Here is a 22,489-nt window from a genome sequence, read left to right on the forward strand (position 1 = left end):
TCTAATGTGTCTTATTTTTAGCAGTAGCGACTGCTAAGTATGATAGCTGTGGTATCAGCAGTCGGTAGCTTTAATAATGTAACCCTTTCGATCCTGTTGAGACACGTGTCCTAGTGAATTTTGCTGGTTCTCTGTAGAACATGTGCCACATATGTACATACGTTATTTTATAGGTTTTTAGTTAATTTGACTATACATATACTACTGTCTTTGACTGGTAATTACGAAAATATGCAACATAGTAACCTGCTGGATTATTTTTATTTTGATAGAGTATGTGGCTGCAGAGTCACAGTGACAGAAATCGTGTTCCTTTCATGTGTAATTGAACAATGCTAGGAACCCTGAAGCCTACCGTAACAATAACCTAATAAGTTAGTCTGTTTTTAAATGTTTGTTGATTCACATACACACCACGTCTCAATGTACATACTGATGTATGTACATGCCAAATGTCAATTTGGCGAGTTCTACAAACTGGCAGAGACTTATTAAAAAGAGAGTATTACACTTAAGAAACTGTCTCCATTATTATTATGGAAAATTAAACGGAGGCGTTTCCTTTACAGTGGGCTTGATACATTATAAGTGTCAGCTGCGTGGGTTAATGCATACCTACTCCTAATATAGATCACTTTAGTGTATATCACTGGTTTAGCTACTACATAGTGTCTAACTATAGCAGCTATTAGCGATCTCTATTAATAATAGCAATCGTGTTCATCGATGTATTTTAATTAGTGGTTCGATTAACGATGGAACCATCTAAGCACTGAACAGCATTTGCTGTATGTATAATTCTTTATCGATTTACAGTTTTCAAAGTAAATTCTTTATTATATTAGTATAAATACGAGAAATTTTTGTTTCGACATTAGTGTCCCACTTTTCCTCAGTTCAACTCGAGAAATATCCTTGACTTTTCGTTTTGTTTGCGGGCACAGAATTGATTCAGACATGATGCAAGCAATAGCAATAGTCCCTTACTGTGACTGTACCTCGCACCTGGAAATCGTAAAACAAATTTTGCACGCAGCGGAGCCATTTATGTGGCTAACAGAGGAAAGTACAGAGTACAGTGATTGAACTGCATGTGTCAGAGAAACGTATGATTTCACAAGACTTGACTGATTGTCTATTGTACAATCGAGATCAATTTCTAGAAATTGAGCTTTGCTTATCTGTCGAGGCGTAGATTAGATTTGAATCTAAATCTGATTTCATTGAAGAAGTACTTGATCAGGTGCAGATTATATGTTAGCTTCAATCTGATAGATATGAACTAGAAATCATTTAGAAAATGGTGGCAGTTTAGATTGAGTTTAACCCTTAATGGGTCATTATGGTGCCAGTTATATGCCATCAAATGTATTATCCACAATACGTGTCTGTCACTGTGGAACAATTGAATTGGCAGAGGTTTAGAAAATAAGTAATTCACAAGAAATGATAAACTGAAATACTCTACCCTTTCTGTATATTAACACTGCAATTGATATACATAACTACTGTAATTAAATCAGTGAGATGGAGAACAGTGCCAATCCAAAATCCATATTTCGAGATATTTCATTCGAATGTGTAGTTCTGTGTATTTTACATACAATTTTAAGATTATTTGAAAATGAAAATGGCTAACTTTGTACTTGTAATGGTCTTCAACTGATCTATTCAATTGTTGGAAATTCTTCCAGGTAAATGTAATGGATCTAAGCTGAAATAAAATCCAGTTTATTGAATTTGTGTATTGACATTATTTTTTTTCATTTATTTCTACTCTGTGTTAGAAATTCTAGATGGTGTCATTAATAACTGTATATATAATTAATTATGAATAATGTGGGAATCACAGTTTTAAGTTATTTGTTTGTACTAGGATTATAGTATTCGTTTACTATATGCTTGAAACTATTTAGAGCAAATAAATGTTGCTCGTCACATACTGTTATCGACATCTTTGATAAAATCACATTAGACTGCCAGTGCATATATGTATAGGTTGACCTCAAAAACGTATCTTTTGCTAACAAGACCAACAAGGGAACAATACGTAGTGACAATTTTCGAGTTCGATTAAATACGGGATTAAATTCGATTAAATATTTTCGATTAAATATTTTATTTCATAAAATAACCAAAAGTGCGATTATATATTTCTTTTACAATGCAAAAACATGAAGTTCAAAAGTATCCTTATTTTGTATTTTCATCTATGTTATTTGTATTCCACTTTATCAAACAATCAATTCGTTTTATACCTGAAAATTAACAAAAATTTTTTATTTTTTAATATATTGACCAAACAAAGTGATATTTTCAAAATTTAATTCGTAAGGACGAATTCAATGTTAAAAATACCCAATTACTTGACTAAAATTTTGTTCTAATTTCCAATAGTTTACATGTGTTAAGTAAATCCGTTCCATCTCCGACATTGGGGTGGTTTTCACATCTTTAACGCAAATAACAAGATATTTGAATTTATGATTAAACAATTGAAAAAAGGTTCAATATTCTCGACTACTTTAGTTTCAACAAAATCGGAAATTATTACTTCGAGTAATGTTTTTGCAAATTCTAAGCTAGGGGTAGGTTGGAGTCTAATTTTTAAATTCTGGAAATTCGAATCTAAAACTTTGTAAGATTTCAAAATTCTCGAAGTTCTTGAAACTTTTACAACTTGAAACTCTTAAGTCTTGATGGCACTGAGTTTATTTTGTCAAAGAGATATTTTAAGAACTGAAATCTCAACAAAGTTTTTGCATAAATTTTTATTAACCAAATGTAGTCAACCAAAAGAAAAGTAAAAACATAGCAGTATCCAAAAATATCTAATCCTTGTTCAAAGACGCTAACAACTTTCTGGATCTAATTTATTTCCTTTTTTATCGCTTATTGATTGAAAACGAGTTTCAAGAATACGAATCATGAAAAAAAAAATACAAACTTTTAAATTCTCAAAAGTTAAAACATTTTTAGGTGTCTAGGTATATTAAAATTTCAACATTTCAAAAAACTCATTCCAATTTTAAACACAATCAACGTAATTGCGTTTAAAAATCGATGATCACCTCTTCAAAATTGATGATCGCCTACGCACATGAATTTTAACTAACGCAAGATCACTATGAGCATGCGTATTCATAACGAAGGCGCAAGTTTCTCGCTGGTGGTGGAGCATTTTCACTGTTCTCTCTGGTCAGCTTGAATGCTTGCTTGTTAGTCATCGTCTCTCGTCCACGATGTGCTGCTGCGTTCCCGTGAGTCACAGCAACGTGGTCGGCATACAGACGTCCGAGCAACAGCAGCAGCAGCAGTAGCAGCCACTTGAGACTTTTCAGTGGTGATTCTTGCCGCGTTGCTTTTCGTCAATGAACGGACGTTTCCCTTTCTTTCAGAGGCCCCCGTGGAAGCTATTTTTGCCGCCTGTCGGCCAGCGAGGCGCCACGCTGCTCGCCGTCGTTTTTCTCCCGCGATTGTATCCAAACGATGCGGTATCGATACGGAATACACGATCAGGCGAGCCTCCCGCACCGGAACTAGTAGAAGAGACAAAAGTGTTCAGACGAGGGAGTTGTCGAATAATAGATCAGTCACATTCCTGATTTCTCTAGACTTTTAATCGTTAAGGAGCTTCTAGGTACTGTGACAACCCCAAAATAAAGCGATCTTCTAGGTTTTTTTTTTTTTTTTTCAGAAACTATACAACATATATTTTTCAAACTTAGTGGGGTTATTTATTAGTATCTTAAGATTATTTCAATTTTTGAAATAAACATGATGAAACATTCTAGGTCGTCCTGGTATGGCACCACGAAAAAGTTCTTCGTAGTTGTTACGATTCTAGTTGTTGCAGTGGCCTGAAAACACAAAATCGAAAAGATTCTTAATCTGTATGGTCTTGGTTATTGCATAGTGCAGAATGGGTTGAAAGTTTGAAAAGCAAGCAATACCGCTATTTTGAAAGAAATTGTGTACTTATCTAGCAAAAGGTTGCTTGTTTCATGGCTCGCTAAATTCGAAATAATTTCAAATCGAGACAGTTTTAGTAGAGGCGAGAAAGACGCATCTACTGAATATAAGGTAAATGTCCCAGTAGTTGACCATGTCCTGAACACTAATGTTAATTTTATCGAATTTTAGGCTTAAATTCTAATGGATTAGGTAACCTAATTAAAAATAAAAACTAGTGTCAAAATAGTATCTAGTTTCTAGAACCTTATAGTTAAAATATCAGAACATACAGTTTTTGGTTGTTTATTTATTGGAACATTTGATATCTTAAGCGTTTAGGTATTGGGACATTTACCTTGCATGCTGCAACGCCTAAAATGAATTGATCAAACTGCTATGGATTTATCGTGGTGTTTTGTGACGGACGAGCTAGAACTTTTTATACATCTCTTTTCGCTTGAAAAATGTTTAAATAATCTTAAGATGCTACTAAATAATTTCATTAAGTTTTAAAGTGATAGATTGCATAATTTTTTGCAAAAATATTCCTAAAGATCGTCTTTTTTCGGGGTGTCATAGTAGGATAGCCGCCACTTAACCCTTTGATCAGGGAAACTACTTTAACTTGTATTGTACTTCAAACTTTAACTAATTTAATTTGTCCCCTGGTGTCAAATTGACACAGTGACAAAAAATGTGTAAAGTAAGAACATAAATAGTTAAATGTGGAATCATTTTTATTCAAAATAAACAGAATGAATATTTTGGATACGTATATTTTTTATATTGTTGACAAATACTAAAGTGATGTTCAAAGCAAACTGATCTTTGAGTAGTGCATGAGGGTAATGTTTGGTATGATGTGTCAAATTGTCACCAAGCATAGATGAGGGTTAACATGCACTGCGTGGAGAAATTATTCAGCTATACACAACGGTGCATAAGAATTTGATTGTAGGTTGTTAATATTATAACCACTTGGCTAAGTAATAAAAGGCTTTATGTTCATGTTCTTGCTCGTATTCTACAACTTCAGTTTTTTCTGTTGTCAATTGTATGCATAAAAGCAGATCTTTCATTCTATTAATTCTCTTGTAGTGAACCTTTTTAGGGCTCTAGAGTGTTGTTCTTCAACGTGCATTTGTAAGAAACTTTTCCATTACTCTCACTTTTCTTCTTTCAGTCGATATTTCGTTGTGTAAAATTTAGTTAAAATTTAAATGTTTCACAGTTGAGTAATTGTCTTCTTGGGGGGCAGTTTAAACAATGTGTAACATGTCCAACAATATGTAATATGTAATGTGTCACAAATAAAAGATATAGGTAGAGGTAATTTCCACATGGTCAGAATTTACTACAATTGTATACAATTAAACTTTCCAATTGAGAAGTATTTTCTGCACTAAGACTAATAGAATAGTGGTACTACCTGCGAGTTTTTTTTAAATTAGTTAAATTAAAGTTGAGTTTGCATTAGAATGTATGGTACTTTTGGAGGATGACAGATTCTGTTTTTATCATTTCTGAGTTCTAGCTATTAGCGGAAACAACTTGACTTTTGTAATGGTATACCGGAATCTAAATTAGATTAACAAACTTTTTAAAGTAAATCACTTATAAATTATTATTTCCCTTAAATTTACGAACTTTTGTATGCATATAGGTATTGCGTCGCATTACAAAATTTTATCAACTTTCTCCTAAAATCACATCAATTGGCGATAATCTGTGTTTGAAATTTATCAAATCATATGGTCTTTTCACGAAGGTGTTCACGATAGGTGTTTAAGTAAATCGTTGATACAGTCTATGGCGGGGTTGAAGAGCATCTGCTATTTTTGAGCTAGGGCACTTTAGTTTACGATTAGCGTGTTTATTAGACTCGATGCATGTTCCAGCGGGAGAAATTGAAGGTTATTAAAGACAATCTGAGATCTTTGCTTCTCTCGACCTCAACAGCAATGACGTGCCATAAACCACGGGATTTCTGAAGGGTAATTGGTCAGAGTACCGGCCCCAGAACCAACATGCAGCACACAGGTGTCACCTGAAGGAAATTGCCGTTGTTGCTACGATTCCAATCACCCCTTCTAGGGCAAGAGAAAAAGGAGGTATCGAGGGTCTCTGACCCATTGACTGGTCAGTTTTATTAACCATAGCTGACCAATCAGTGGGCAGTTTAGGAAGCATCGACGCTCCAAAGTTTTTAGAAGTTACAGTCGTAGGCAAAGCCAGTCAGTTTTTCAACTAGATGGGCAATCAAGCTATTAAACAGCAATATCTGGTCATAAACCAGCATTACTTGGGTGGGCCTTCGAAATTTTAGGTGGTACAACTAAACTGCACTATTCAAGGCTAACAGTAGGCCTAAGAATAGAAGATGGGAATTTCTAAAAAATAAACATTCGTAGATACCTAGATAATCAAAAAATAAAATTAACTATTTTTCTATATGAATATAGGAAATAAGAACAGGCGAACACATTAACCGATTTTATTAATTAAATAATTAGCCTCGATAGAGTTCTGTTCTCACTAAACTCTCAATTACGAATGAGTCCTTATTTATAATTTGTTACTTATCAGCCCTGTTTCTTTTTCAAGCTTTTCGGTCATACTTAGAATATCCTTCACACCAATTCTCAATCACCCACTTTATTCATATTCCATTTTTCACTCACATACTTCAGGCCCTACGTGAATTTTATGAACTAAAATTTAAGTTCCTAGAGTGCAAGAGATTAAGTAGATTTACGTAACATATTAATCTAAAACCACTCAGATTAACCTCAACAGTTAGGTCGAGAATACAGTCGACTTGGTCATATGAAAGTCTCTAAGACAATAAATCTATTATTCAAAGCTCAAGAGATGGTTCTTGGAACCAATTAGATTCGCATTATTTCCAAAGACCATTGCCTGAGCTCTTAACTCCTATATTTCACCTACAACATAGTCACCAATAAGACCTATAAAGTGTTTAGTCAGTCGCGCCCCTTGGACGTTCATCATCCAGTCAGCAATCGAAATAAAAGGGATTCTGCATATCACAGTGCGCGTGGCATACACAGAATGTCAGAACTCACTTTCACCGACGGAATTCACTGACAATTAACGGCCTCACTGGGCAAGAAACCATCCCTGATGAATCAATTAGATTTCATTTCCAGCTCATCGCTTCGAATCGATTTTCGCTCATAAAGCAGTCTCAAATAGGTACTCCATCAAAGAGACCTAACCTAAAAAGGTATTCCATTCAGCCGTGTGCAGCCTGAGAACCTCGATTCACCGAAAATCACAGGCTACAGTCGCCGAAGAGCAGTCAGGCGCCCATGAAAGTGTGCTGCTGATAAACGATCCACTAACCCGTGTTTTTTCTCCTCTTTTCGAGGCTTGTGCCTGGGATAATCGTTTCGTAACTGCTTTGTAACGCCGTAAATTGCCGCGATAAATCGAGATCGTGAATCGTTTGTGAAGCCACGCGAAATCTGTCCCCGCGACCTCTTCATTTGGGAGCCTTTGAAGGCTGGCCCTGCATTGTGAAAGAATGCGGTTAAGAGGGCGAACTTTTGTGGGAAATTGACTATCGCGGACTAATTATAAGATGGTCGTACGTGACGAGGCATTAAATAGGACAGTAATTATACTCTTGATGATGAGGTACATATCGTTCTAGCTTGATGGACTGATAGGGAATTGTGGGTCACATTTAACGAAAGGATTGGGCTTGGAAGATGCAGGTTCTTGCTGGGAAAAATTTTACATGTTGATTACTGGGAAATTTAGAGTTTTGGTACGTGTAAGTATATTTTCTGAAATAGGTATTATTAATAATAATATCCACATTGTTATAATAATATGTTACTGTTAATGATTATTTGTAGTGTTAGTAGTTCCAGTACATTATTTGTAGAGATCAATAACGTTGAATAGCAATAGCCTGAGAACTAGTTTACTTTTATGGCTAGTATACTAGTCTAGAGGTACAAGACATGACATTAATTAACATTGAAACTATTAAAGAAGTACTTTTACAAATTATGTCTGCGAAATTTGTTTTATTTTTTTCTAGTTTCTCTCTAGTTTCTAGTTTAAAGTCCAGTACACAGATAGCTGAAAAAAGAACCATTATAAAAATAATACAGTACAATATCAATATCCTACATTTCTCTATTATTTTTTGAGATGTTCACATATACATGTTTAGAGTAACAAAAAAAAAAGAAACTAGAAAAGCTGTTTTCCTTAATAGAAATATTGAAATGTATTAAATTGCGTAATGCTAAAACTTCTAGAGCAGCCAAAGTAGACAATACACCTATACAATTACAAACTAGATTAAGGAATCGAAGGTTCTCTTACTAAACACCGAACTGAAGTTACAATAAAAAATTGTATGAATTTTTTTCACTGTAGTTACTAAGATAAACAATACTGGGACTATTACTAAGAGTACTAATCTTAAATAAAAAATACTTTACCACATAGTGTAACTTTAATACGAATTTACAAGTGATTTCAAACTCTTGATCTATACACTTTCTAAATGATTTAATGAAAATAAGTCTTAATTTTCCATACATTTCGTCCCTTTAGAAGAGACAACCGAGTGCAAAGAGATAAAACTTTGTATATTTAAAATATAAATATCTTTGTTTTGAAGAATTAATCGATTTGGTAAATGATTGGCTCATATACCCTACTTACCTACTATTTTTTTCTAATAACACAACTAAGATGACGTTGAAAGCCTAGTTATACAAAAGACAAGAATAAAAGATCGTTAAAAAACTCATTCGGCAACGTTCAGAGGGTTAATAGATGAAGACAATCGTAACAGAGGGACGATCTCGCAGAAAGTGCAGAGCAGAAGACCGAACATGTCATCGGTTTCCAACGTGACAGCCCGCGAGGAAGCCGGTGCACGCGAGGTCAAGACGAAAGTTGGTCCCGGTTCTATTATTAGCCCGGTTCCAGCCAAGTGCAACATCGCGATCGAGGAGGAACGCATATGGCCGGCAACGAGCGGAGTAGAGCAGAGCAGAAGGGAGCAGAGTAGGAGAGAGGAATAGTCTCTGCCTTCTGCAACTCTTTCTGCCACGCAGACTGTCTGGCCATTCGATTCCTCTGAAATCTGATTCCTCTAATCGCGAACAACTTGTTGGAGGGAACTTGGAGCAAATTGGATTATACGAAATTGAACAAATTGCTACATTATTCAATACTATCGTAGAATGCTTGAAAACTTGAGAAAACGTTATGTAACACGGAATCTGAAATGACGAGAATGATATATGAAATGACACAATGCGATGTAAAAATGTTTTTCTGCTTATGTTAGCTGAAATAAAATTAAGTAAACGCTAGAGAAATATGTCAAATAGTAGTACTGCTTTAAATTGTAAATCTTATCTAAAGTTCAAATAAAATTAGCGACGGAATACGAAAATTTAACTACTGTTTCAATTAATAATCTAATGTTAAATTACTTCTTTGAAGATACAGGACTAGACTAGTACATTCAATCATTCTATTAGTAATGTTATCCTCAACGGTCATTTGCGAAAAAATAAATGTTAACTGTTACGTGAAATTTAATATTTCAGATTTTAATCTTTTAGATATGTCCTGAATTCTTTTCTACAACAAGGTCCCACTTTGCTGAAGTAAAACATGAAACAAGCAACCGACATTACTCATGGAATGACCTAGTAATAAACAGTTCCATTAGGCCCAATAATTTGCGAAGTTAAATGACGCAGGTCACTACAGCGACCATTTCGTAACTTTCTCAGACATCTTCATATACTGGATTGTCATCTTGTCTTTTTGTAATATGTAGTAGTACTCGTGCAACATCGAGCTTATAATGAAGTGTTACTATATGGAGTCAATGTAATTTCAGTTTTTGAAACATATATTTTATCTAAGTGTATGAAACCAAAACAAAATCACATTTCTATTGAGCACACACATAAATAATCGACGAGCTAAATCTCCGTCATACAAACATACATACTTTGCTTTCTTTGCGCGTTCTTTATGAAACATATTCACATCCGACAGCTGCGAATCTCGAAAGAACAACTTCCTCCGATGGCCACGGAGGTTTTGTCGAAGACTCTGTAGTCAATGCTCCACTGTTTCCCTACTTGCTGAGGAATGTCTTCAATTATGAACCCTAAAATTTAGAAACAGAAAGAGAATATTTTAGTTGTCGAGAATGGTACTCACGTATTTACGTAAAATATTTAAAATAATTTATATTCGTTTAAGATCTTTAGAACGTTTATTATCAAAATTATTACAGTCAGACGCAAAAATTTACACATACATCTAGTCACATAGCAATTGAGAAAATGCACAAATGATTTTTGTAATATTAGAAATATTCATTAAATTTTATTCAAAGTTTAATATAATATTGTCATCCTTTCGAAGTATGTACTTGTAATTTTAGTTTAAACATTTTAACATTCATAATATTTTAAAAACTTTTATATTACCTAAGAAATAGCATAATGCGTAGATATCTGTAGCTTACTATATATATACTTATTAAAATTCTCTGTTTTAATTATTTTGTTATTTTATCTTATAATTGAGTTTTACAAACACTTTTACTTCATGCTCCCTATATATTTTGAACTCTAATTGATACACAATTTAATATCTATACCTCTATCCAAAATTTTATATTTTAAGATTTATAAACTAAACTTATTGTAAATTATAAAGTGTATATTGTATAGGAACTAAAATTTTCAAATACTATGTACATATTTGGAAGTCTTCTATGGGCGTTGATCTGACTTGTTCCCTCGTTGCAAGGTCCAGCCTAGCTGGAGTCTTGCAGTCAGGATTCGCCATTGAAATTCGATTCCTTGAACGTTGCAGATTATGCAGATATTATTAAGAGAGACTTCCGCAAGTTGTATCTAACAACAAGAAATGTAGAATTCATCGCTGCTGTATTAGAAAGATATTCTTTTGTTGTTTTTTTAACAATATACTCTTTACATTTGTATTTCCAATTATTTCAAGTATTTGTTGCTTCCCAAGATTTGTGATTTTAAATTAAACATCTTGGATGTGATGAACTTACATTGCGTTACTTTTCGAGGAAACTGAAAATAAACCGTTGCAACATGTTTCGTGGATCAGCTTGTACAGTTTCGATACGTGGAATACAAAAAACTTGTGGAGTGATGTGTATATACGTGTTAGTGCAGACAAGTTCATTGCACGTTGATTCACGTCTGCTCCGGAGGGAATTGGAAACCATCACCCTGCTCGTTTGTTTATGCAATATTGTTATGTTTCGTTGGGGTTTGCGTTTAAAAGCGTACACTGTTTTCTAGCAAAAGCAACATTGGTATCTGGAAGAGAAGATATTGGCAATAAACAAAGTTCTTGGGAATATCAGTCTTAACAAATGCATTTGAACAATTTAGGCAAATATTGTTGTAACAAAAATGCCGAACTTTATTGACCAAGTAAACAGTGCTTAATATATCGATGTATGCACAATAAAGTTTGCATGTAGTATTGTAAAAAGCCAGAATTTATGAAATTTCAAATACATCAGTTACGAAGTTGGAACGTTGTTTCGTGATCAAGTTTTAAGAAATTTTAAGAGATGCAAGACTAATGCGATTGAGTACAAAATTTTAGAGAGGCTAAAGAGTGTTTGCTTTAAAATCCCTAATTTAATAGTATTGAACACAAAGTTAAGTGACTCAGATAGGTGCGCAGATAGTAGAACTATTAGATAAGTATTAGAAGTCTTAAACAGTAATGAAAAATGTAATCAATAGGAACCTTTGTTCAATTTCTTTAATATTCTTTGGACAAAAATGACTACTTCTGCTACCACCAAAGTTCAATCCCAACATCTGTAACTTAATACAGACCTGCCATTTCTAAGCCCAGGCCCCAGTATCGAATGATACCAACAAACCGTACTAATTTTTGTAAGGTAGAGTAAATAAAAGTCAAGAAAAATCACTTTTGACAGTTATTTCCATCAATTGTTTCAGGATCCAGTACAGACCTGGTTCCCCAGGTATTAGGGATGTTCGACGAGCTAGCACGTCGCGGCAATGGCTACTCCGATCACGTAGTCCTCCCAACGGTGCTGCAGAAGCGATTAAGCCTGGTGTCCCATCGTGGCTCCATATTCGGCCAATACTGTACCGATATGTCGAAAAGTCAGCAAGAGGAGGCAATGACTGATCAATCAAGGGTGGAAAGCATCGTGGAGGTAGTCGTGGCCGATGAAATCACGCGGGAAAAAGAGAACAACATTTACGAGACGCTAGAAAGTAGCCAACAAGAAGATCGAACCGATTGCACGATCGAGGAGAAGCCTTATCGTAGGGAAAGCAATAGACTGACACCCCTCAGGTACAATAGACGATGCAGGAACGCTGATAGGCCGCTTTCTGGGAGCTCCGTAGCCTCCAGCACCTCGTCCAGTGGCTGCAGCAACCAGGGGAATACGTGCAATGTTAATCCTTATTTGGCGTCCGTCGAGTCCCTGGCTGATACCTGCGCCAGTTCTCAAGGTAACGGTTTCAGATTGGTATTTGAATTGAAAATTGTCTGTGGCATCTTTAGAGGTCGTATGATACGGGGAACTATAAGGCAGTGCTTTCTATGAGTCGAGGAGATTGCATGCATATAATGCAATTCGTGGCTATAGAATTAGAACTATTTAAATGGGGATCGACAAAATTTGCAATAGTATAAACGACAACGTTGGCAACAAATGGCTTTTAGTAAACTCATGTAATTAGGGCTAATTCAAATTAGATCATAGAATCATAATTACTCGATCGAGGATCAACAGAGTTTGCAGTAATATAATGGCTTTTAACGAACTCGTGCAATTAGGACTACTCGAATTAGGAAGTGGGTCATATAATTAGGATCAACAAATTTTGCAGTAGTACAAGCATGGTAATAATAAGAGTACAGTAGGACATTAGATTAAGACTTAAACAGTGAAGTAATAGTAGTTTGCTAAAGAAAATAGAGCTCTTTATCTAGAAATACTTCCGGTTTGAATCTCATGATACTTCGAATAATCGAGGCCCTACTGTATTTTTATTTTGTGGAGTAAATGAGCAACTCCTGTAGACAAGTCATTCTACATATTCAACTTATTTTTACGTCAAGAATCGCATCCTTTTCGTTTGTACCACGATTTCAAAAACACCTTACACAAACGCATTGATTGTTCTTAAAATTTTATCATCGATATCTAAAACGAAAATTTTCACCAAATAAATTGATATTTTTATAGAATATTTTCTGAATGATGTTTATCTATATTTCTTCTTTCTTTCCCTCTTTCCGAATGATAACAAATTGTATGAAAATATAATACCATGTTCTTCCGTGAAACGAAAGCGAAGTTATCTGTTCGAAAAGTAATTCTTAGGCAATCGAGGTACATGCATTTTCTTGTTTCGCAGAAGCAAACGTTTTTCTCGATGATCGTTGAAACGCTGCGAGAGGAGAAGTTTATTGCTACCGCGGCTATCATTACTGTCATTGGTAGTTATTACGTTATAGCGGAGAGAAAGTCAGAGTCCTTGCAATTTCCTTCATCCGATCCATTGGCAAACTTGGGTTTCTAAAATATTTCAAGTTTTGGAATGTAATCGTCCCTCTCCCTTCTCCCCACAAGGCATTTTCAAGAGAAAGGATCCTCGTTTGTTCAGAAATAAATTTGTCGATAACTGTGACTTTCTTCACACCAAAATATAGTACAAAGGTGCGTGGTGATTATTTGTAATGATACAAAAGAGATTAAAGTCGAAAGGTTTGAATAGACCAAGCCAGATTATTATTTTTTGCTGCGTGATAATTATTTCGAATTAATGATTAATATGCAAAATTGATTGAATTGTATAGGTTCTGGAGACAGCGGAGTGGTGACAGTTTCGGAGTCGAATTGTCGGATTGGAAACGATGGCAGTGGTCAAAGGAGAAATAGCGCAGAGGAGGATCCACTGTTATATAAACCACGTTACTGCGATCCTCATCGAAATCCTATGGAAAGGGTGCTCCTCGAAATTGTTGATACCGAAGCGATATATGTGGAACATCTACGACAGATTATTCAAGTAAATACTAATTTTCTTTTCTCTCTTTATTACTGAATTCGAGACAAGAAATTTTAATTTGATGAGATTTTAGGGTTACCTTATATTTTGGAGAAACGATCCGGCATCGTTTGCGCATCAAATGCAATTGAGTGACTTATTTAGTAATATCGAAGATATTTTTGAATTCAATAGGTAAAGTATATTATTTAACTATTGATTTTATATCGAATAAATTAAAATTGAAGATGAAGAATCTTAAAGAAATTCAATAATATTTAATTGAATGTAATGTAATCTATTTCCAGAGAATTCCTTAAAGAAATAGAAAAGTGTGGCTTGGACCCTGTTTGCATGGCAAACACATTTATAAAGCACAACTCAGGATTTAAAGTGTATACAGAGTATTGTACTAATTATCCAAGGTAAATTAATTTCTAACTCTTTGCTTCATGACCAGAACATATTTTAGATATAAGTCAAGTATCATACAATAAATGTTTTGAAGCTTGTATAGTTGAGAATTGTAGATTTCACTCGTAATATTTTTATTATATTTCCATATTTCTAACTTCTAACTTGATATTAATACACTTCATTTCAGGACAGTTTCTGTTTTGACTGATCTAATGGGTCAAGAAGAAACTGCACATGCATTTCGAGAGAGGCAAGCAGCTTTGGGACACGCGTTACCTCTTGGATCATTTCTTTTGAAACCTGTTCAAAGGATTCTCAAGTACCATTTACTTTTAGAGGCAAGTCTTTGTTTATATCTTTATTATTAAAGAAGAGTTATAAAAGATGTAAATATTGAATACGTTTATAGAATTTATCGAAGGAGTATGGAGCAGACTGTGAATTGAGAGAAAATGAGGCTGAAGGAAGAAAGGCGATCGAAGAAGCTTTAGCTGCGATGACTGGCATTGCTAAGCATATTAATGCAATGAAGAGAAGACACGAGCACGCCGTGCGTGTTCAAGAGATACAGTCACTTCTTTATGGTTGGCCTGGTCCAGATTTAACTACCAGCGGAGAATTAGTCGCAGAGGGTCGATTCAGAATGCGAGGAGCAAAAGCTCCTAGACACGCTTTCTTGTTTGACCGTATGCTTCTACTTACCAAGAAGAAAGAAGATGGACTTCTAGTTTACAAAGCTCATATTATGGTATGAAATTTCTCTATTCATTAGGATGACTGTCCCATTTGACGAACATTTAATGACAACTTGGAAATTTTTGAATAATTTGAAATCAGTTTTTAAAGTTATTTTACATTAGGATTTGTAAAGAGTTGATTATTAACTATTTTTTATGTTTATTAGTTTCTTTTCAGGCTGAACTTGTTAAAAAATTTTAAAAATATTCATTAAAACAAAACAAACACTATGATTTCTAGTAACCAGTTACCTATTTATTTTATTCATAATAATATTTTTAGCACTTGCAACATTTTATGCCACAATGCAATGAAACCTAAACTCTGTTAACCTCTGATTAATCCATGTTTCTTAGCGCTCGTGTTAACAAAACGAATAAACTACACTATTTCGTGGAATAATATTTTTAGCGAACATTTTTTATATTTCGAACAAGAATTACTTCAATGTTTTTGATTTTCATTTGTAAAGAAGGACTCAGATATTATATTAAAAGATATAGTAATTTTATTAGTGCATGCTTCTCTGTTAATTTAAAAAAAAAATATATTCATTGTCCTGTGATTGGAAGAGGCATTGTAATTGGGCCAGTTACCCTGTTTGGTATTTTTCAAACTTTCTTCGTTGTATTGTTAGACGTATTAAGACATTTCATAATCTTGCATTTACAGTGTTCGAACTTAATGCTCATCGAGAGCATACCAGGAGAACCACTTAGTTTTCACGTGATTCCATTTGATAATCCTCGTCTGCAGTATACTTTACAGGTAAGATATATATATAAAATAGTAGATAATTGATTATTAATTTATATTTATTTTATTTAGGCACGAAATTTGGAACAAAAGAGAGAATGGACTCTACAAATAAAGAGGGTAATTCTTGAAAATTACAATGCAGTCATACCTTCCCATGCAAGACAGTTAGTTTTACAACTTGGCCAGACGCAACCAGAAGGTATATTATTATTAAATTAAATTTTATTCAGATTGGATATATTGCGATAATGAAATTGTTTTAGACGACGCTTTAGCTGATAAAGGATCAGCAAAAAAACAATATTCTGCGCCACCGGAGTACTTAGAGAAACGTAAGCAGGAAAGAGAAAGGAGGAGATCTGAGACTGGACTTAGACAGAGATTTAAGAAAAATGGCAGAAAGTCTGAGACTACAAATGAGGTAAATATAAGGCTGTGACAAATGATATTGCTAATATTATTTATCTTTATTTTAATATCTGTTTCTTTATAGGATTCTCCAGCATCCCCAAGAAAGAATCAGAATGAGGACTCTATCAACGACAGAGATCAAGGTCTCAGAACTTCAGATGGACGCGGATCGAAAGTTAAGGTATTAGAAAGATTAATAATCATTTTATAATCGTACGGAACATGTAAAATTCAAATAAAAAATTATATTTGATATCTGTTACCTAGGATCGCTTTACCGGATGGAGGAGAAAATCTGAACCAGGTTTCCAATCCTACGTATCTCTCAATCAATCTGATGAGGAGCAAAAAGAGGATACGTGTGACACTGGATCTGCTACAGTGGAAACTGAGTGCGCCATAACTGAAAATGACCATCATCCATGTAATTCTCCAACATACGAAACCAAAGAGAACACCGAGCAACAATCTCAAGCGCAAACGGTTGAAGAAATAGTGGGTCATATCCTGATGCAGAATCAAGAATTTCAGAAGCTCCTCGAGAAACAGCGAACGAACAGTATTCTCAACGTCAGACAACAGCAGCGTTTCAACAAACGCATCTCTGCAGACACTTCCGATGACAGCGACTCTGAAAATGTTAATTATATCACTGAAAAAGCAAATAATAACAGAATGTTATCACGTGCCCGCATAACACAACGAGACCGACTGGTTACAACGAATAACACCTGGAACTCGTTATCCTCTTCCAGAGATCATCAACCTGCGTTACAACTATTTTATGACAACCTAAACAAGAAAGAGAGCAACAAACTAGCTGAGAATAGTCTAAAAAATAAAATAAATCGTGTGCAGGAGAAAAAGGCACTATTTGAAGCATTCAAAAAGCAAAGCATTGTTACAGAGAGCAAAATCATTAAGACTGCACTTAGGATAAGAGAGAATTCAACGTCCAAGAGCGATGAACCTGTTCTGACACCCACTTCAAAGGAATCAAATGCACAAATTGTGGAGAACGACAACGAAATATCTGTGAATGGTGACTGTCTGTGTCCAGAAAATTCCCAAGAGATCACAGAGTCTAACAAAGGGTTTGGGAACTACGACAATCTGCAACATGTTTGGGAAGGTCTGCAGGAAGAAAAGGATATAGACGGAAACGACAGCCCGACTCGGCCAGCGGTTTGGCTAACGAAACGTTGCGAAGGACTACCTACTTCTCCTCAAAAGTGTGGCTCCCTTCCACGCAGTTTTCAAATCAATCCCAACTCGAATCAAAATGTGACCAAAACACGATTCTTGCAGAGAGACGGAAAGCCGATGAGCGAGAGACCTTTCACGATAGCCTCGGACAAGCCTGCTGAGATCAATTTGGAGGACATGGAAAGGTACGCCTCCAGCTGTCAGCCTCAGGGAAGAATTGCCAAGTTTCCTACATCTGCCTCTACTTCCACTTCGACATTCTTCTGCTCCTTGGATGAAACATTAACCGATGCTTATTCCGAAATCCATATGTCTTCTACGAACACCAACATCCATCCGGATCACAAAATTTATAGGGCAAACGTAAGTGGCAGCGCTATATTCAAAAATGTCCTTTCAAAAGCGGGAAATCGTCTGCAAGGCTTAAGGAACACGATGAGTACGGAGACTCTAGAATGTAGCGAGGAGCTTGAACGAACCAAGTATTTTCGTTCCCTCAGTACAGGTAAGTCAAAAAAGAAAAGCAAGTTAAAGCACTCCAGAGAAGCTTCGTCAGATGTAGAAGAGCTTGTAGGCTGCGCTGCTAGGGGAACTTCAGACCAGAGGATCCTTTCTCTCTATTATAAACAAGGAAGCGCCAGGCTAGGTGCTCGAATCGCTCAGTCTGACTATGCAGATCCTACAATACTGTTCTCTGAGAGTAAGAGACTTGGACAAATGGCAAATAGTTCAACACAAGCCAAGGAAGAGAAGAAGGAAGATGAGAGCATGGAGAATAGAGAGAGCGAAACAGACAGCTTTTACGAGAAGTCCTTTGAAACGATTGAGAATTATGTTGATGCGGATGTGGACGATACGTTCCGGGACAGTGCAATATTTAGCGACATAGAAGAAGTGTTGGTGGCGAAGCCGCTTTCTAATCAAAATCCAGAAGAATGCGCATCTTTCACAAGCAAAATCGCCCCACCAATTCCTGCAAAGAAAAAAACAGACTTAACTCTAGTGAATTCTCAGGCATACAGTGCAACGATGAAGTGCAAACCGAGTGTTGCTCAGAAGCCTAACCACTTAAAGGTGAAGTCAACGGTCCGAAAGCAAAAATTGGATTGTAGAAGTTCATTAAAATCTCCTGTGACTGAAAGTACTACGTGTCAATATCCCAAGGACAGTATACATAATAATTATCTGGAAAACGGTAGTGAAGAAAGAGATGATGTATCGGCTGGACAAAGCCAGGCTGGATGGGTACGGAAGATTGTGGGTCAGTTACAAGGTCACATCGAAACGTAATTTATACCAATGAAAGTGTACAAATATAATTGGGATTGAATGCTCGTGGCTGGAAGCTTTCAAACACCTGAATTTCACGTTTGTTATCACTCTTAATCCTTTCAAGTCTGATAGACGAAAAATTGAAAGCGAAAAAGCACGAAGTCACAATCTAGATATAATAAAATAAATTAATAAAATAATATTGAGATGCATTTGAAACGGTTTAAGAGTTTTAGATATACAGTAGACTATTTTAGAACATATTTTACAGAAATGTACATCTTGAAAGGGTTAAGTAATTAATATCCAGATCAATAATGCTCAGTCGAAGTATTATTTGGTAGCATTGATGTTTGCTAATAAGTAATCCATAAAGTACAATCTCTGAGATTATATTTTATTAGAGCAATAGAATATGAAAAAGGAGATTAATAGAAGATATAATGATTTCTTATTTGAAGCATATGAGAAACAAACAAGCAGGATCTATAAAGAGTACCATTGATCTAGATAAAACTCAGATATTGCAATGGAAAGCATAATATGTACATAATGAACTCTGCATGGAAGTAAGTAATAACTGTTATTTTTTATAGTTTCCTTCCTACTTATTGAATGTTTCATTTTTGTTTTGTATTTATCATTCATTAAAATTGATATTGAATGGTTAAAGAAAGTTTAAGAATAACCGGAACAATTGTTATGTACACATTACGTTTCCCTTTATATCATTTGTACCTTATATAAACTATTTTCCATACAAACATGAAGTTCTAGTGTTAATAAGTACACGTACATTGTACAACATTGAAACAAATACTGCCGTACGATTTGTCATATCATGTAAACTAGCGGTAAATAGAAAAATGTTGTAAGTGATAATTTCAACTAACGTATACCATATTTAATTTGTGTCATACATAAATTTTAAACCAATAATACAGGGTAAATTAGAAAAAGGATTTGCTACAGTACAGCTCGGTTGAAGCCTTATGGAATATGCTTTCATTCTGCATGCTATGGAATCGAAAGCAAAAGTACAATTGGTGCTTCAAATGAATTATTCAATATTGAAAATTTCACGTCTTCTTAATTTTTATGAGAATTTTAACTTTTCTTTACTGACTGCATTATACGATTTCTTCATCGCATGGTTTGTCCCTAAGTTTTTGAGTCGTAAACAATTTAAATATCAATTTCGGATAAAAATTTAAAGATGATTTTAATTTAAAAGCCTTTAATCTTGCAGATTATACATATTTGTTAAGGGAACAAATTTATATATTCTATTTTTCACCGAAAATATAAAATATTGAAAAAATATTATTGAAGTAATGTTGAAATATTGAAAAAAAAAGAATTTTAAAAATAGTAGTTCCCCTGTATTGTTATAAATTTTAATGAAGATCCTCTTATTTTAACGTTATTGATCAAACTATTGTTTACAGTATGCGTTTCGACTGAATATTTGTAAGTGTTGATGTACCAATAGTAACTCGTTAGGATTCAATTTATTATTTTATTTGTGAATGAAAAACAAATTGAAATAGAAAGAGAAGATCGAAGACAAAGTTTTATTTTTTATTTATTCATACAGCCTAACGAGTTAACTATTATCAAACTATATGTGAAAGAAATCAACACACGGCATATTTAACATTACATAGAAAATAATGAACTTATAATATAAATAAGTGTACGATTTATTTGCAATTACACTACGCGAGGAGTTAGTTTTGTTGCAATAAATCAGTTTAATTATTGTCAATACTCATTTCTGCTTCTATAGCTTTCATACACCTATTATGAACGTGATGCAATAATGCAAGTATTATTCTGGAAGAAGGCGAGAAGAAAAATGAAGAGGTACAAAATATTATTCAGGTAAGATTTTATTACGAGAGACTATTTACAGAGGTTTGGCTAGTCGTGTGCTTACAGATACAAGTAAATGATACATAATATTCATAAATTAGTTTCGCAATACTGTATTTTTATATATATTTATATATATAAAAAAAGGGAGAATGACTAAAATGGTGAAAAGCTCAGTGAACTGAAAGAACGATTAGCGATTATACACATTATATACAATCATAACGACTATAATACACTTAATTGTATTGGTTTGAATTAGAAGAATCTGTCCCCTATTTTCAGAAGAATCGTTCAATCTTCATTAATTCCAGTTATCGATATAAATATAAAGAATAAATTAGAGATCCCTTTCGATACAAAGAATGATGGTCCACTTGAATGCGGAGCATTTCATAAATTCATTCTCTTCAGTCGTTCTCTGTGTCAGTGGTAATTACAAGCTATCACACACCTAATCTCTTAATCTCGTAACAGTGACTGATCACACAGCTTTGTCGCATCGAAAGGGCGATGCCAGCCTTTTCCAACCGATATTTGAACAAAAACGAAAGTTGGAAAATACTGGTTCAAACAGGATAAAATAAAACGAGTGTCTCTGCTCGTTTTTTCTATACATCATCTTAAATCTAAAATTCATTTATGCGATATTTGACGCGCTCCTTCTACGATTTCACACTGTAAGAATAATTTCATTAATCATCGCTTCTATTCGCAGCTAAAGCTTTGGTTAATAACACGCTATCGACATATTGACAATTTTGCATATTTCTCCCTCTTGAAACGGCGCAGAACTAATAAAATTCACGCTAACTTTATATTTCTTTGTTTGAACTTACATTTCTTCGTCGAAGAGTCTTATTATATTTAAATTTATATTCATATATTTATGTGTGTGTGTGTATATATATATATATTTCTTTCTGTTTCTCTTTGCGTATCTCTTTCTTTCATTTTCTTCACATTGTCTTAATACCCCTACGATACGAATTTGCCTCTTAAAATACTTTTTCTATAACACGTTTGCACTTTCATAGAAAACATAATACATAGCTGACAAATGTTAAATAAAGTTTGACAATTGTAACTTAATGGTAACAAAACAGCACCTGTGAGAATCTATGGTTTATGAAATTCTGAAAGCAATATCTTTAAAACCTAAATACAATAATCATATCAACTGAGCCAAGCAATCTCGTTTTGTTCTCATTCGATATGAAAATTCTATTTCATGGAAAACTAAATTTAACACAAGTTGTTCCGAAGAATTATATCAGTAAAATACATAAGTACAATACTGCTAGTACTATTGCTTTCAAGATTAATTAAGAATAAATTATAATGTTATTATTTTAATTTACATAAAAAAAGAAAAATGCAGGTAATTGAGTTACATGTAGAAACAAAGGTACTGATCTGGTCAATACGGACAGGTACATGTTATCGCTGTACTATTTGTCCTACTGCTACAGATGTCTATATTGTGCATGCCAATTGATCAAGAACATGCGAAACAATTTATTTAATGATTCCATAAAAACATTGTTTCTGCATAATTTAAACATTTTTTCTTCATTTATTTCATGGAATCATTGCTTTTACTTTTACATGTTTATGTCCAATCTGCATATAGTATATAGAGTATTCCAAAATAATAGGACAAGATAAAATATGCAAATTTCTCATGCTAAAAAAATAGGAATGAATATTTTTCTGACATGGAGAAGTTACATATTCTAATTTGA

The 22,489-nt window shown here is 34.3% G+C and overlaps 1 protein-coding gene across 4 annotated transcripts in view; it reads left to right on the plus strand.

The window, feature by feature from the left end:
• The window catches only part of LOC143176975 (uncharacterized), a 29,961-nt gene extending 9,758 nt beyond the window's left edge, over positions 1-20,203 (plus strand). The window contains exons 2-13 of one of the 4 annotated variants that reach the window (XM_076374669.1): positions 11,994-12,521; positions 13,876-14,087; positions 14,161-14,261; positions 14,375-14,491; positions 14,671-14,821; positions 14,893-15,231; positions 15,894-15,989; positions 16,050-16,179; positions 16,244-16,401; positions 16,474-16,572; positions 16,659-18,102; positions 18,163-20,203. In XM_076374669.1, the coding sequence (XP_076230784.1) occupies positions 12,029-12,521; positions 13,876-14,087; positions 14,161-14,261; positions 14,375-14,491; positions 14,671-14,821; positions 14,893-15,231; positions 15,894-15,989; positions 16,050-16,179; positions 16,244-16,401; positions 16,474-16,572; positions 16,659-18,102; positions 18,163-18,887 (4,065 nt within the window). In that variant the 5' untranslated portion in view covers positions 11,994-12,028 and the 3' untranslated portion in view covers positions 18,888-20,203. Of the gene's footprint in view, positions 1-11,993; positions 12,522-13,875; positions 14,088-14,160; positions 14,262-14,374; positions 14,492-14,670; positions 14,822-14,892; positions 15,232-15,893; positions 15,990-16,049; positions 16,180-16,243; positions 16,402-16,473; positions 16,573-16,658 lie in introns of all 4 variants that reach the window. The other 3 variants (XM_076374670.1, XM_076374671.1, XM_076374668.1) reach the window with 3 other exon arrangements.
• Positions 20,204-22,489: the final 2,286 nt, after the last annotated feature.

This window comes from Calliopsis andreniformis, chromosome 3 (genome assembly GCF_051401765.1).
Source record: "Calliopsis andreniformis isolate RMS-2024a chromosome 3, iyCalAndr_principal, whole genome shotgun sequence".
Classification (NCBI taxonomy): Eukaryota; Metazoa; Arthropoda; class Insecta; order Hymenoptera; family Andrenidae; genus Calliopsis; species Calliopsis andreniformis.